The sequence below is a fragment of the Myotis brandtii genome, unplaced genomic scaffold, assembly GCF_000412655.1.
Source record: "Myotis brandtii unplaced genomic scaffold, ASM41265v1 scaffold504, whole genome shotgun sequence".
NCBI lineage: Eukaryota > Metazoa > Chordata > Mammalia > Chiroptera > Vespertilionidae > Myotis > Myotis brandtii.
This window is the reverse complement of record NW_005369217.1, coordinates 4,421,699-4,437,963: the sequence shown is the minus strand read 5'-3', so window position 1 is coordinate 4,437,963 and position 16,265 is coordinate 4,421,699. Positions and strand designations below refer to the sequence as shown.

At 39.2% G+C, this 16,265-nt stretch overlaps 1 protein-coding gene across 1 annotated transcript in view; it reads right to left on the bottom strand.

Annotated features, from left to right (window-relative positions):
• Positions 1 to 13,791, bottom strand: part of EEA1 (early endosome antigen 1) — a 133,958-nt gene extending 120,167 nt beyond the window's left edge. Inside the window, exons 1-3 of the mRNA XM_014548335.1 lie at positions 13,726 to 13,791; positions 11,583 to 11,675; positions 5,704 to 5,829 (exon numbers count right to left, since the gene is read on the bottom strand). Of these exons, the coding sequence (XP_014403821.1) occupies positions 5,704 to 5,829; positions 11,583 to 11,675; positions 13,726 to 13,791 (285 nt within the window). The remainder of the gene's footprint in view (positions 1 to 5,703; positions 5,830 to 11,582; positions 11,676 to 13,725) is intronic.
• Between the last annotated feature and the right edge of the window lie 2,474 nt (positions 13,792 to 16,265).

The window sequence follows — 16,265 nt, the reverse complement described above, 5'->3', positions numbered from 1 at the left end:
ATCACCCACAACTGCCCTCCCCTCTTGGCCTCTAACCGCCTCTACCTCAGCCCTGCCACCATGGCTTTGTCCAGAAGAACGTCCGGAAGGTCTCCTGGAAGGTCTCCCAGTCTAATTAGCATATTACCCTTTTATTAGCATAGAGGCCTGGTGCACATGTGGGGGCTAGCTGGTTTGCCCTGAAGGGTGTCCCGGATCAGGGTGGCGGTTCTCTTGGGGCGTGGCCAGCCTGGGTGAGGGGCTGAGGGCCGTGTTTAGGCTGGCCACACCCCCTTCAGGATGGAGGGGCCTGCTGGGGTGCCTGGCAAGCCTTGGTGAGGGGCTTGGGGCTGTGTTTAGGCTGGCCACACCCCATTCAGGATGGGAGGTCCCGCTGGGGTGCTTGGCCATACCCCCTTCAGGATGGGGGGTCCCATTGGGGTGCCTGGCCAGCCTTGGTGAGGGGCTGATGGCTGTTTGTACCCTGGACAAACGCCCCAGCAGGGACCGTCACCCCATGAGGGGGTGGCCAGCCTGGGTGGGGGGCTGATGGCTGTTTGCAGGCTGGCCACACCCCCTTCAGGGTGGGGGTCCCCACTGGGGTGCCTGGCCAGCCTGGGTGAGGGACTGATGGGTGTTTGCAAGCTGGCCAAGCCCCCCAGCAGGGACCCTCACCCCATGGGGGTGTGGCCAGCCTGGGTGAGGGGCTGAGGGCCATTTTCAGGCTGGTCACACCCCCTTCAGGGTGGGGGGTCCCCGCTGGGGGCACAGCAAGCCTGGGTTAGGGGCTGAGGGCTGTTTTCAGGCTGGACACACCCCCTTCAAGGTGGGGCTCCCCACTGGGGTACCTGGCCAGCCTGGGTGAGGGGCTGATGGCTGTTTGCAGACTGGCCATGGTCCCGGGCAACCCTGGCTCCCAGACCCTCCTTGAGCAGAGGCCACAGCAGCTGGAAGCAGGTATCTGGGATTTATTTAGCTTCTATAATTGAAACTCTGTAGGCTTGAGCGGAGCTCAGGGCCAGCCAGGGCAGGTGGGAAGCTTGGCTTCCTCCATCGCCAGGGGCAACCCAAGCCTCCTGTTTGCTCCAGCTCCGTGGCTGCAGCTATCTTGGTTGGGTTTATTTGCATAGTCGGTCCTGATTGGCTGGTGGGCATGGCTTGTGAGTGTAGCGGAAGTACAGTCAATTTGCATGTTTCTCTTTTATTAGATAAGATAACTCATAATTACCAGAGTATCTACAATGGTTGAGAAGTAAGTCTCCTTGCTAACCTAAGATTAATACTGCAAAAGCCTAAAATTAATATACAGTCCCATAGAATAGAAAAAATTTATACATAATCCCCAAATTATTATATGGTTATGGCAAATGTAATCCTGCATGACTAGTCTCCCAATGCTCTCTTGATATCTCTAACTCTATATACAACATGCTTCAAAAATACTAAAGTACCTATGTTTCCCTCAACACACCATAGTACTTTACATTTTTGTGCCTTCACATATACTACTTTTTCCTCCAGCACCATCCTCATTAGCTTGTCAAGTTTCTACATTCACTTAATACACAAACACATCTATGTTTCCCTAATGGCTAATGTAGAATTGTGAACAAAATTTGGTTAAAAAAAAACAATGGACACAATTAACACCTTATAGATTATCAAACCCTCCAAGGGAAAAACTGAGCTAAGCAATAAGTACTCTGAACATGTAAAAACTAAAAATAAATAAATAAAAATGCTGCTCCTTTGTTGGATATTATGCAAATACCATATCTTCACATCATTTATGTGCATTATGTGACAGAATCAAGGCTCACTGAGTATTGGGGAGACCTACATGTAAACATAGACATACATTACCAGACAATGCTATAACACAAGTATATATGAAGTACTACATAAACACAGGGAAAGAAATATCCAACTCTGCCTGTGGCAGCAGTTCTTGCTTTATAAAAAATAAAGATAGATAGATAGTTATATGACATTGAAATTAGGTACTAAAGAATGAGTAATATTTTCTTGTGAGAAGTAAAAGAAAGGCATCCTAAGGAAGTGGAGGAGCATAAACAAAGATGCAGAAAGAGGTATAAAATAGAGTCATGCTGTGTTTGGGAAACAGATGTTCTGGTCACAGAGCCAGAGTGAATGACGGGCACAACAGGTGAATGCACGCAGTGACCCCCTATAAAACTCCTGAAATTAGCAAAGACAGTAGTACTGAGGATGTGCCTTTGGACATCAGAATAATGCCATTAGGCCCAGAGATATTTGGTACTCAACACTATCTTTTTAATGAATGAACATTCTGTTTGTGTGTTAATCTAGCTGGTGTTATGCTCTTTCTTCAAAACCATCTCTTATCTACCACCATGTTTCATAATGGCTCTGCATTGTGCTTAATTTGGCATTCTTATAACTTCTAATAATTGTTATACCTACTAGTTGGCATGCCATTAGTGTAACAGCACATGAACCCCTATAATACTCAGCTGTCTTATCTCTTTTTTGTCTCAACTTCTGCTAATATGTAGAATTAGAGTGTTCCTCAGAGAACTCACATCCCAACTTTAGTCTTCAAAATTTTGGCTTTTTGACTATTGTCTCTACTTCCAACTTTTGGCTCTAGGAACCTAGTATGCCAGAAAGCAGGTAAAGAGAAGATCACATTAAAGTATGCCATACATTCTTAAATTTTCTAAATATTACCAGGTTAATAGTTCAGAAAGAACTAATTCATCCCTGTAGAGAAATTTTAGAAATTCAGTAATATATATTTACTTTTAAAAATATTCCAACTATGTGAATTTTCCATGTGATTAGAGCTTGCAGGTTTAAATAAAACTCCAGCCTAGCCAGCATGGCTCAGTGGTTGAGCGTCAACCTAAGAACCAAGAGGTAATGGTTCAATTCCTGGTTAGGGCACATGCCCAGGTTGTGGCCTCAATCCCTAGTAGAGGGCATGCAGGCAGTAGCCAATCAATAATTCTCTCTCAACATTGATGTTTCTCTCTTTCTCTCTCTCTCTCTCTCTCTCTCTCTCTTCCTCTCTGAAATCAATAAAAATATATTTTTTAAAATAACTAAATAAAATTCCAATTTTGAAACATTACCGATAAAAATACATCTTTCTAAAATGCATATACTTCCTCACCTTCTTAAATAGATAATATTATATCTTTGCTTGGTGTCTCAAAGGCATAACTTATTAATCACTGATTTGGGTGTTATCCACTCTTAATTATGGCAAGACTATTTAAATTTCTATACCCACATTTTACAGTTTTTCCTACACCCTGTCTTGTCTTTCAACCATCATTTATGAAAATCGTTTGCATGCTATTTCTAACCTGATATGCGAGTCTGTCATGGTTAGGAAGGGTTAAGATTAAGGAAAAGTTTATTAAAACCACATCACTCATTTAAAATAAAAGTAAAATAAGCTCAGAATGAGTGTCTGAGTGATACCCCATGAACAGTGTGCATGATCTTTAGTACAAGGACTTTGTGATACTAATTCTGGACATTAAGAGACTCTACCTTTATTTTTTCTAAACTATTTTCAAGGGGATTGCGGTACTTCCCCAAAAGTACTGTTACCAAACAACAAAAATAGCCAGCTACAATTATTTCCCTTAAGCATTCCAAATTCTCACCAACTTAAAAAAAAACACAAAAAAACTAACCAATCTCTACAAAGTTTACTCAAGATTAAAAACAATAAATTCCTTAATAAATTTCTTACTCTCATATTTCAGTTATCTGTAATCCTTTTTCAGATTCATTACAGCTAAGAACTTAACTTGATACTTATGGTACCCCTGATATACCAAATGTTCTTTGAATTAAAAGGAAAGTTCTTATCTAAGTGACAAGTAGGTGAGATTGTTCCTTATGAGTTCGACATAAAGAAGAATAGTTAACCTAATCATTCTGGAAGGAAGACAACTGGTAAAATGCCAAGCAGAGTCCCAAGAATGTGTTAGGCCTCTATCTTTATTCACAATGCTTCAACTAATTTAACTGATGTCCTTCTATATGTACTATTTTTCCCATCACCCTAGAGAATGTCTGGTTTAATTGTTCTCAGGTGGAAGTTTTTCTAGGTCCTCTCAAGTTGAAATAGCCATTGCACTCTTTTTGCAAATAAAATCTATCATAGAAACTTCCTGGGGTGGAAATCATATCTTACCTTTTTGTCTCCTTTACCTACCAAAATACCTGGCAACTAAGAGGTACTCTATTAATATGTTAAATAAGTGAATGTTTGGCGAGATCATTTCCATATATATAAAATTGCCTCACAGAAAAAGTCTGGTTTTTTGTCTTTCATAGTATAAAAAATTCATTCTTTTGTGAGATTTATAAACAAAGCAAGTAAAAAAAGTTATGTTTCTCTTTTTTTAGGACACAGTAATTTTCAAAAGAAATATATAATATACTAGAGGCCCGGTGCACAAATTTGTGCACCAGTGGGGTCCCTCGGCCTGGCCTGCGGGATCAGGCTGAAACCGGCTCTCTGACATCCCCTGAGGGGTCCCAATTGCAAGAGAGCACAAGCCAGGCCAGGCCAAGGGACCCCACCAGGTCACGATCAGGGCCAGGGAGAGACACGGGAGGTTGGTCAGCCAGGGAGAGATTACGGGAGGGCTCCAGGACATGTCCAGCCCGTCTCGCTCATTCTCAATCAGCCGGGCCCCAGCAGCAAGCTAAACTTCTGGTCGGAGGATCTTCCTCTGGTGGTCAGTGCACGTCATAGCAAGCAGTTGAGCGGCCTTAGCATATCATTAGCATATTATACTTTGATTGGTTGAACAGCTGACCGGACACTTAGCATATTAGGCTTTTATTGTATAGGATATCAGGATCATCTGAGAAACTTTTTCAAGGACATTTCCTTCCCCTCACTGAATCCTATTCCCAGCTTTAGATATGCACCAGCCCCACACACTACTGAAAAACATTTCAGTGATCCACTGTTAATGAGTGTGAAATCTGGCATCTCCCTCAGGTCAGGGTAGATTCAGGTTCTGCTATATATTTTCCAAATAAAGAGAGTCACAGCTCACCCTGGCCAGTGTGGCTCGGTTGGAGCATCCTCCTCTACACCCAAAGGTAGTGGGTTTGATTCCCAATCAGGGCACATACCCAGGTTAGGGGTTCAAACCCCAGTCTGGTCAGGGCACATGCCGGAAGCAACTGATGGATGTTTTTCTCTCACGTGGATGTTTCTCCCTCCCATCCCTTCCTCTGTCCCCCTTCCCCACTCTAAAAAAATCCAATAAATTTATTTTGAAAAAAAGACAGTAACAGCTCACATGTAAATTCCTTTTTCTATTAAGACTAAAGTGTTTTAACCTAAAAAATTTTAATGCATTCATTAGAACATTAACTATGTAGTAAAGATATAACTTGCAGTGTTGAAATAAAATATTATCCACATCATATTTCAAATTTCATGACAAAATTTATACAAAGATAATAACTTAAACTTGTATATTTGTTTAGATTCACAAAAAGACAGCTGCACCCAGTAAGAGAAACCAAGCCAACTTCCCAGGAGCCTCTTTCTATCATTGAACTTTCTTTAAGGCATGCATAATTAAAGCAATCCATATTCCCATGTAGCATAAAAAGTTAAGCGACACCAAGGCAAGGAAAAACAAAGCTATTCTGAGCAACCCATAACCAAGCTGCTAAAACAAAATATACAGGACCCACAGTAACACTGGAGTCATTAAGAAGTTCCTGTCCTCTTGTTTCATTTTCAGCGTGCACTTTCTGGTAATGCTCCGACAAATCAATAGCAGTTATACATCTTTTCATACATAACGGACAGATGAAACCCTGTGAAATAACAACTTTTAGGAGGATATACATAAAAAGTTTTATAAAACAAAATACAGACAATAAAAGATAGACATAACAGGAAAATAATTTGTATTATCTCTTTTAGAATATGTAAAGAAAATTTACAGGTACTAATGGCACAAAAGGTAGAAGATCTACACTTCTTTAAAAGTAGGACTTCTAAAATTGGTTCCCATTTTATGCTCTAAATTTTCATTTATTTATTTTTTATTATAATAAAGTTGCTTAAAAATAAATACATAAATAAAGTTACTTATTATTAGTTGAATTAATGTTTTTTTGTTTATGACACTTAATCCTTATTTATCTGAGAGCTATTATTAGCAAGTTACCTTTTATTTTAGATCAAGAGATATTGAGTAGTTACAATAAATACCTTTATGTGATACAATATATTAAACAAAATGTCTTATAATGAAAGCAATTTTTAGTCTTCATCATATTCCTCTAGCCTGAGATCCCTTTCTTGCCCACATCCATAATTCCCAGTAGGTGACCCTTCATTCTACTTTTCTGAGGCAAATAGTATCATTTTAAAACAATCTTCCAAATTTCTTATACCTCACAACATCTGTATTTTAAAATGTGTACTGATACACTGAGCTATGGTTTAGGGTTTTGTCTGATAGGAACAGAAGAAGGACAAGAAAATGGAGAAATTAATAGTATTGGGAAAAGTAAACAAAATGAAGACAGTGGTGAAGGACAAAAGGTTATAAAAGTTATAATGTCATGAGTTTGGGCGTCAAAAATAGATGTGGATTTGAATCTCAACCTATGCTGACTATATGAGCTCAGTTTACTTTACTTGCTGCCAGTTTTCTCATCTATAAAAGGGGGCAAATATTAGTAACTATTCTCTACAATTATTGAGTAGTACATAAAATGCTTAGTACAGGGCCTGAGACGTTGTAAGTGTTCCCTAATACCAGTCGGCATTAAATGTATGGTTAGAAAGGAAAAAAAATAAAGCCTGGAAAGGTTAAAGACTAGAAGAAAAGAGAGGAAATTAAAATCTGAAATAGTCAGCAAGGCCAAAGTTAAGTAGTGAAAATATGATGAAGATTTTGAGAAGACAGGCACTTATGGTAAGAAATGAAGAATAAGCCCTAGCCAATTTGGCTCAGTGGATAGTGGGTTGGCCTGCAGACTGAAGGGTCCTGAGTTTGATTAGCGTCAAGGGCACATGCCTGAGTTGTGGGCTCCATCCCCAGTTGGGGGCGTGCAGGAGGCAGCTAATCAATGATTCTCTTTCATCATTGATATTTCCATCTTTGTCTCCCTCTCCTTTCCTCTCTGAAATCAATAAAAGTATTTTTTTAAAAAAAGAAATGATGGATAAGATTTTAACATTTCAGGTAAAATTATTCTGCTATCAGCTAGAGAAGGTACTGCCGTGGCTTGAGTAGCTAGCAAAGAGATAATAAAGAGCACTGGAATTGATAACATTAAGAACTGAGAGATGAGAATGTTCCTTAAACCACTAATGCCACTTAGGACAAAAGTAAAAGAAGACTGCAAACAAGATTCCAAAGTTGGAAGGCAAGACAGGGTAGCAGTTAACAGCTAAGCTTGGGTTTGAATCATGGATTCACACTACTCTTAGTAGATTTTAGGGCCTTCAATTTCCTCATCTGTTAAATGAGATAATAATAAACCATTTCTTATGTGTTTCCTGAGAATTAAATGACATAATACATATAAAATGCTTATCATAGCACCTGTAACAAAGAAAACATTAATAAATGTTGGCTATCATTAATGTCATTGTTCCTCTTGTTAACAACCCTTAAAGGAGATTAGCTAGGAGATGAAAGTGAGGAACAAGAATTCAATTTTGGGGGGTTTTGGGGGGTTTTGTTGTTGTTGTTGTTGCTGTTTTAAATAATGAAAGGGATGTCTTTCAGGCAACCAGAGTCCCAAGTGCTAGAACTACAAAGTAATAGTTCTTTAAAAGAAGGCATCAAAGCAATTTTTTTTGCTATCACAGCTTTATGCCTTTCTAGTTTCTTCACTGTAAATTTTCACATAAAATTACTCAACTGTTCATTCAAAAAATATTTACTGCCTTAGCCAGTTTGGCTCAGTGGATAGAGCATCAGCCTGCGGACTGAAGGGTCCTGGGTTTGATTCTGGTCAAGAGCACACGCCTTGGTTGTGGGCTCAGTCAGACATGCAAGAGGCAGCCAATCAATGATTCCCTCTCATCACTGATGTTTTTCTCTCTTTCTTCCTCTCCCTTCCTCTCTGAAATCAATAAAAATATATTTAAAAAAAGAAAAGAATGCAGTTGAAGTCAAAATTCCTTTAAAAAAAATATTTACTGAGAATGATTACTGTGCTCCATCCATTACGCTAAGGTGCTGAGAACACATATATGAACCTACTGGTTCTGCTTCTCTTTAGAGAACCCTAATATAACTCCCAAAAAAAACCTGTTGGAATGAATAAATTAATTTAGTAAGATTGTAAAATAAAAGATAGGCACACAAAAGTCAATTGTACTTCTACATTATAGAAACACACAAGTGGAAAATAAAATTAGAAGCAATACTATTTACACTAACATAAAAAAATGAAAATTACCAATTAATAAATTTAATAAAATATATAACACTTTTACATTGAAAACTACAAAATATGGCTGAATGAAATTAAAGAATTGAATTATATCATGTGCAAGAATTAGAATATTCAATATTAAGATGGCTTCTCTTTCCCAAATTAATCTGTAGGTTATATATAATCCTAATCAAAATCCTAGTAGAAGTTTTCTCAAATTTATAAAGAAATACAAAGAACCTATTACATAAGAGTGAAAACAAACTAGAAAAGGACAAAATTGGGAGACTTAAACTATCTAATTTGAAGACTAACTATGAAACTACAGTAATCAAGACAGTATTGACTTAAATATACAACTACACAAATAAAATACAAATATGCAAATTGACTATACCTTTGCTATGCCTTAAGCCACGCCCACCAGCCAATCAGAGTGACTATATGCAAATTAACCCAACCAAGATGGCAGCCAGCAGCCACGGAGCTGAAGCAAGCAGGAGGCTTGGTTGCCCCAATGATGGAGGAAGCCAGGCTTCCCGCCTGCCACAGCAGGCTCTGAGAGCCACTCAAAGCAACAAAGTTTCAATTATAGAAGGTAAATAAATCCCAGAATAAAAAAAGAAAAACAGGAGAGGCTGGGAGCTTTCGTCGCCGGGGGGGCTTGGCCAGCCTGAAAACGGCCCTCAGCCCCTCACCCAGGCTGGCCAGGCACCCCAGTGGGGACCCCCACCCCGAAGGGGGTGTGACCTGGCCAGCCTGAAAACGGCCCTCAGCCCCTCACCCAGGCTGGCCAGGCACCCCAGTGGGACCCCCACCCTGATCCAGGACATCCTGCAGGGTAAACCAGCCAGCCCCCACCCATGCACCAGGCCTCTATCCTATATAATAAAAGGGTAATATGCAAACTGACCCTAGCAGCAGAACAACTGGAAATGACTGCTCACTATGACACACACTGACCACCAGGGGGCAGACACGCAATGGAGGAGCTGCCCCCTGGTGGTCAGTGCGCTCCCACAGGGGGAGCTCTGCTCAGCCACAAGCCAGGCTGACAGCTGCCAGTACAGCAGTGGTGATGGGAGCCTCTCCCACCTCCTCAGCAGCACTAAGGATGTCAGCTTAGGCCTGCTCCCTGCTGGCAAGTGGACATCCCCCGAGGGCTCCCGGGCTGCCATAGGGATGTCTGACTGCCAGCTTGGGACCGATCCCCCAGGGAGCGGGCCTAAGCCAGCAGGTGGTCATCCCCTGAGGGGTCCCAGACTGCGAGAGGACATAGGCCGGGCTGAGGGACCCCCCCAACCAAATGCACAAATTTTTGTGCACCGGGCCTCTAGTATATACATAAATATCAATAAAACAGAATTAAGAACATAAAAATACAGCCACATATATAAGGTCAATTGATTTCTCAAAAAGTAAAAGTAATTTAATGGGAAAAGGTAACATTTTCAACAAATAATACTGAAATAACCATATGGAAAAATGTGGTTTACATATCCATGTGGAAAAAATAAACGTCAACCACTATCTCACATCATACACAAGAATTTTAAATAAATCAGATTTACATGTACACCCTAAAATGATTTTTTTTTAAGTCAGAGGAAAGCATAGGAGAGTCTTTGCAATCTTGTGGTGGTAAAAAAAAAAAAAAAAAAAAAAAAAATTTATAGGAGGACCCAAAAAGCATTAACCATAAAAGAAAAGGCTGACAAATTGGACTTCCCCTAAATTAAAAACTTCTCCTTGAAAACACCATTAACAAAATGAAAAGCAAGCCATGGACTCAGAAAAAATATCTACATCACATATATCTGACTGAGGTATAAGGCCTAAAATTAAGGCCCAATATTATGTGCTGCCTTGACAAGTGATGAAAAGCAGGGGTTTCAAATGGCCTAACTGCAAGTTCCCCTCCCCACTCTGCTCTTGCAGATAATGTCCTCTAGCCAAACAACCCTCTTTTCCATAAGAAACAGGGCAGGGCCTGCTTGTTATACCTGAGTAGTGGATTTCAGTTCCCTACCACCGTGTCATAGAATGAAGCTCAACCATTGAGTCACACTGGATGGGCAACAATTATTAATAGATTTCTTTCCAGGATTATAGCTGGGCACTTTAAGCTCACCATATCATGAACACAGTTTGGAGGGTTTTTTTTAAGACGTTTCCTTAAACTTGTTCTTAATGAAGTTTATCTGATACTTTTCTTCTTGCTCTTGCAATCTTGTAACATATTATAGTAAATACTATAGGCCCGATGCACAAAATTCGTGCAAGAGGCTCAGCCCTTGCAGCCCCGGCTTCGTCCGGAAGGTCGTTCAGCTGTCCGGTCTAATTAGCATATTACACTTTTATTATTACAGATACATATACGGTACATGAAGACAAATGGATAAAGAGACAGATGGTCAGAGAGAGAGAAAAAAAAACAGAGAGATGGTTAGAGAGAGAAATACATCCAAAAACACATGAGAGAGACTCCTTAACCAAGAAGAGAAGGGGAGAACGGAGAAAAGGGGACTAGGTGGGTGGTACCATTGCATCCAGAAAGGGTCAACTAACAAAACCTATCAGAGCAGAATGTGTATAGATCTCTTAGGAACAGCATTATGGGTGGTTTTATGTTCTTCTCTTTCCTTTCTTCATTCTCTATAACGTGCAAATATTGTTTGTTTTAAAAGATAATTGTAATAGAGCAGCTACTAAGGTTGGTTTCTCAAAAATGTAAGTTATTTCTTTTTTAGACATTTTTTTCTCTGTTAATTTTAATAAGCTATCGAAGATAAAATAAAAGTTCTTATGAAGACAGAAAATAATCTATAAATTTTAAAGATAACTTAATTTTTCATTAGCTCAGCAGTTCATGACAGTACAAACACATAGATACTTATTAACCAAGAATTCTTCATAAACAAATTTTATGTCTTTATTAAGTTGAGATGACATTAGCATTGAAGAGATATTCACAATATTATTTTTCATTCTCACAACTAAGTAGCAGTATATGTCTATAAGTATGATTCAAAAGTTGCATTCCTTTGTAAGAAAGACCTATAATAACTTATCCCAAGAAACCTTTAATTACTACTCATTACTCCAAATATTTGCTATTTTCACTTAAATAATATTGACTTTTATTGCAAAATTATTATTTTTCATACCTCTGAAGAGCTTTCATTATTGACATCCACTGTGTTAATAGGAGTTGCTGATGAATCTAAATCAGAGCCTTGAGAGCCAACTCTCCCAGGAGTCTGAAACATAAACAGAAGTGGGTGGGGTCAAAGCAGATATTAACAATATATTCATAAACTACTTAATAACCTAAATAGTAACCAGGTCTAGGCTAACACATAAATAGATGTGTCCTCAATAATAATGAACAGTACTAGCAGCTATTCTTTATTGAAAACTGACTGCACCTAATACTGTATTAAGATCTCTTTATGTATTATCTCATTTTTAGTCTTTTTAAATAAAAATTTTACTTTTGGATACAGTGGTCTATAGTTTCAACTCACTTTCAGAACATCTTATTAATTACAATGACATCTCTATGAGAGGTAGGACAAATGTTATCTCTATCAATAAGAAAACAGATTCAAAGCAGCTAAAGCAAGCATGTCAAACTCGCAGCCCACAACCAATAGTTTTGTGGCCCAACCAATATAACGGTATGTAAGAAACGTTTTAATAAAAATTTCATAACTTAATTTTTACAATATCCTGTTATACATAATTATTAATAACAAACTACAACGTTCACTAATAACTGATTACTATAATCGTGTTGCATTCATTTCTCTTACGCGCCTTACATGCAAGCGCACCATTTCTCTCCACTAATACTAGCAGTGAATATTCTAGCAGCAGATTGCCACGTCATTGGTCTTGTACAGACTTGTTTGGTGTGCGCAACAGGAAATATCTCGCATTCGGAGGACAAGAAAAATAGGTTTACGTGTGTTATGCTTATTAATTTGTGCAGTTATTCAGTGTCTGGTAAATTAATGTTCAAGAAAAAATATTAATTTTTTAAAAATGTTCTATTACTTTATGTTAACTATTATTCATTTATTTTAGCCCTTTGTATTCAGCATGTCTCTATCGAAATAAACCTATGTTTCTGTGAAAATTGAATTTTTTGTTTTTTTGCCGCCCATATAAACTTAAACCTTGTTTATTTGGCCCTGTGTTAGCCTTTAAGTTTGCCATGCTTGAGCTAAAAAATTTCTTAAGATTGTACTGAACAAAAATCAGAAAGAAGCAGAACTAAAATGCTGATCTGATTCCTTCTGCATTGCTCTCTCAAATGCACCAACTAACCTACAATGATTTGAGGGGGTGCTAAAAAGACCAACACAGTTCATAGTATCTAGTCACCCAGCAACCTACCATCCATATCAACCATTACCAATCTGTCTCCAATACTTGATATTCTATCATCAAAGATATAGTTTGTAAGGCTAGAGTTTTTTTCTCCCCTTCAACCTTTATCATCTAACTTTACCATTCATTAATACCTAGGAGTTACCTTAAAGGAACTGTAGATCTATTAAAACACTGAGCAAAAAAAGACAGATTCAGAGCACAAGGACTGACTCAATAATCCTTATAAAAAAATTATGGTATATACTATCATTCCCAGTTTACACAAGAGAGAACCAAGGTAGAGTCTAAGAAACTTGCCCAAATTCACATGGCTAATAAATGGAGAAAAAAGTTTAGCTCAGGCTGTCTGCCTTTTAATTACTAACTTATAGTGCTTCTCTACTGGACATCTTCACTGAGATGTACTTCAAGCACCCAAGATCTAGATCAATTCACTACACATTTGCTTCAACACACATTCTGTAATTATACTATTATCATCACCAAAACAAGACCCTTTTGCAATTTGCCTAAAATAATCCTCTTAAACAGACCTAAATAAGCCCAAGAATTATTTGAGGTATTTACTTCAACCAAATAAGGAGATATCTGCAACAGATAAGCTACCCTAGATTGCTGGTAATATATAAAGATTCATACTATCAACAACCATATGATTGATATAAAGCAGCATTAATCTCTGTAAACACTGCTATCAAAAAATCAAATTGCGAAGAAGGGAAAATGGCGGCGGTATAGACGGACGTGTCCCGTGCCTTCTCCCGGAGCAGATAGGGTAAGCAGCTGAAACGAGTAACACCCAGCCCGAATAGGCAGAATAGATTCAGCTGGGAGACAGTTTGCAGCCAGGAAAGGCAGAGGACTCCCGGAGAAAAGGGACTGTTGGAAACTGCCGGATCGGGCTCCCCTAACCGGGCAGCCTCCAGTGCTGCTGAAATCTCTCCCGGAACGAAGGCGCAGCCACGGAGACCGTGCCATCTTGAGTGGCTGTTATTGGAAGTGTATACATCCAGAAATCCTGCAACCACAGCATGCAGGGATTAGCTACTATCCAGCGTGAATACATGGACTCAGAGGAGCCCTGCTTCTCCTCACGGAAAGGTCAGATTTCGCCTAAAGGTGCGGTTTGCAATTCAGGTTGGAGAGAGGAATGCGTGGGGGTAGTTTGTGCCCCACAAAGTCCTCGGCTGTTGGGGCCAGCGTGATCCGCGAGTGTGGAAGGGCCCCCACAGGGCTGCTGGCAGAAGAGAACTCTAAAAATAAGCCCATAGCTGGACTGGATGCAAAAGGCAGTCTCGGATTTTGCCAGTGTGCTGACTGCTTAGTGCCAGGGGAGAGAGGACATGCGGAAGAGACTCTGCACAGAGCTAGACGGTGGAGGGTTGCGAATTCACGCACTTTCTCAGGCACTTTTTTTTTTCCCCCTCTCTCTCCCCCTTAAACCGTTGCGTTTGATTATTAAACCCAATACATAGGATCGCCCAATTGGGGTCACTCACAGAGACTGCAGGGGAAAGTTGTTTTTGTGGAACCTGGGAAACAGAGCGGGGAGTAAAGATCAAAGAACCAGCTCTGGGCAGTTGACTCCCCCAAACCAGTATTAATGCAATAGGGAAAACAAAACCTAACTAATGGCTAGAGAGGACTTATAGCCTCGGAGGTCAATCCAGAAACACTGCCACCCAGGAGCTGAACCACAAACTGTCTCTTCTGTAAACACAAATAAAGGCAGTCTGGGAAACAAATACTGCCTGCTTTAAAATCAGGACTGTGGTTTACAACACAGAGGAACAGTGTATTGCAGGGAACTTCAACACTCTCCTGAATACGTGACAGGACTAAGGCGTGCCAGACAGAAGAGTAGAAGAAGTGAAGGACCTTCACTACTGCACATTTTTATTCTTTTTTATTTTTTCTTCTTTTCACCTTTTAATTAAGAAACTTTTTTTTCCTTTTTCATCACCTGATTTTACCTTTTTAATTACTACATTTTTATTTTTTACCAGTATTATTACTACTACCATTTTACCTTTTTTTAAAGTGTCATTTTATTTTCTCTTTATTTTGGGATTAGTGTTCTACATTCTATTTTCATCTTTCCTTTAGCATCATTTTACTCTACCTCAACTTTACCTTTATGCCAAAACTCTCTCCCTCACTTTTCCCCTTTTGTTGTCCTCTTTCTCTTACCCTATTCCTGCTTTTAGATTTTCCCTATTCCTTCTTTTTACCCCCTGTTTAAATTTCACCCTACTTATATATCTAATTTCCAATCCCCTGCTCTAAATCCATATACACCTCTCTCTTATCTTTCTTCATTATCCAATTTTTTTTTTCTCTCTGTCATTTTGTTGTTTCCTTGATTGTTGAATATATTGGGGGTTTTTATGCTTGTTTGTGAGATTGTTTTGCTTTTGCTTTTTCTTTTTCAATTGTGTGTTTTTTTCCAGTTTTTTTTTTGCTTCTGTTTTCCCTCGCCTCGCTTGATACTGGTTGTTGTTTGTAGATTGCATTCATCCCCAGCGATCTGTTGCTAGAATGTATTGGGATTAGTGGCTGTTCTATTGGAATTTTCTCCCCATATAAACAGTTTCTTCCCCTCTTCTATTTCCTTCCCTTTCTTTTCTCTCTTAATTTTTTTTCCTTTTACCAATTTCATTTTTTCACTCCTTTTTTTTTCTTTCTTTTTATCTTTTTTCTTTTTCTCTTCTGTCTTCCTTATCCCCTAATTCTCTTTGCTCTGGTGGTCACCTTTATTTGGGGTTATTAGTATCGTGAATACATTTGTGTTCAGTGCCTTGTGCGTTGTGCCTTGTTGTGTTGTGTTTTGTGCCTTTAAATCAACGCAGCAGAGAGAGAACTACATAACCAAACATCTGGAGAAGAGAGATCATGGGGAGACAAAGAAACAGCCGGCATATGAAAGAAAAACAGGCATCACCAGAAAAGGAAGTAAACGAAATGGAGGTAAAGGAGGCAAGCAACCTGTCAGAGAAAGAATTCAGAGAAATGGTCACAAGGTGGATGAAAAGAATGGAAGACAAATTCAACAATATGTGTAAGAACCAAGAGGAAATGAAGAAGAACCAAGAAGAAATGAAAAATGACATCACTGCTATAAAGAACTCAATAGAAAGCATCAACAGTAGACTAGAAGAAGCAGAGGACCGCATCAGTGAGCTAGAAGACAAGGTAGGAAAAAATACCGAAGCAGAGCAGCTTCTAGAAAAAAAAATTAAAAAGCAGGAGGAGAGCCTAAGAGAACTTTGGGACAACACAAAATGAAACAACATCCGCATAATAGGGGTACCAGAAGGAGAGGAAATTGAGCAAGGAATAGAAAACCTGTTTAACGAAATAATGACAGAAAACTTCCCTGACATAGGGAAGAAAAAACTCACACAAATCCAAGAAGCTCACAGAGTCCCAAACAAAATGAACCCCAAAAGACC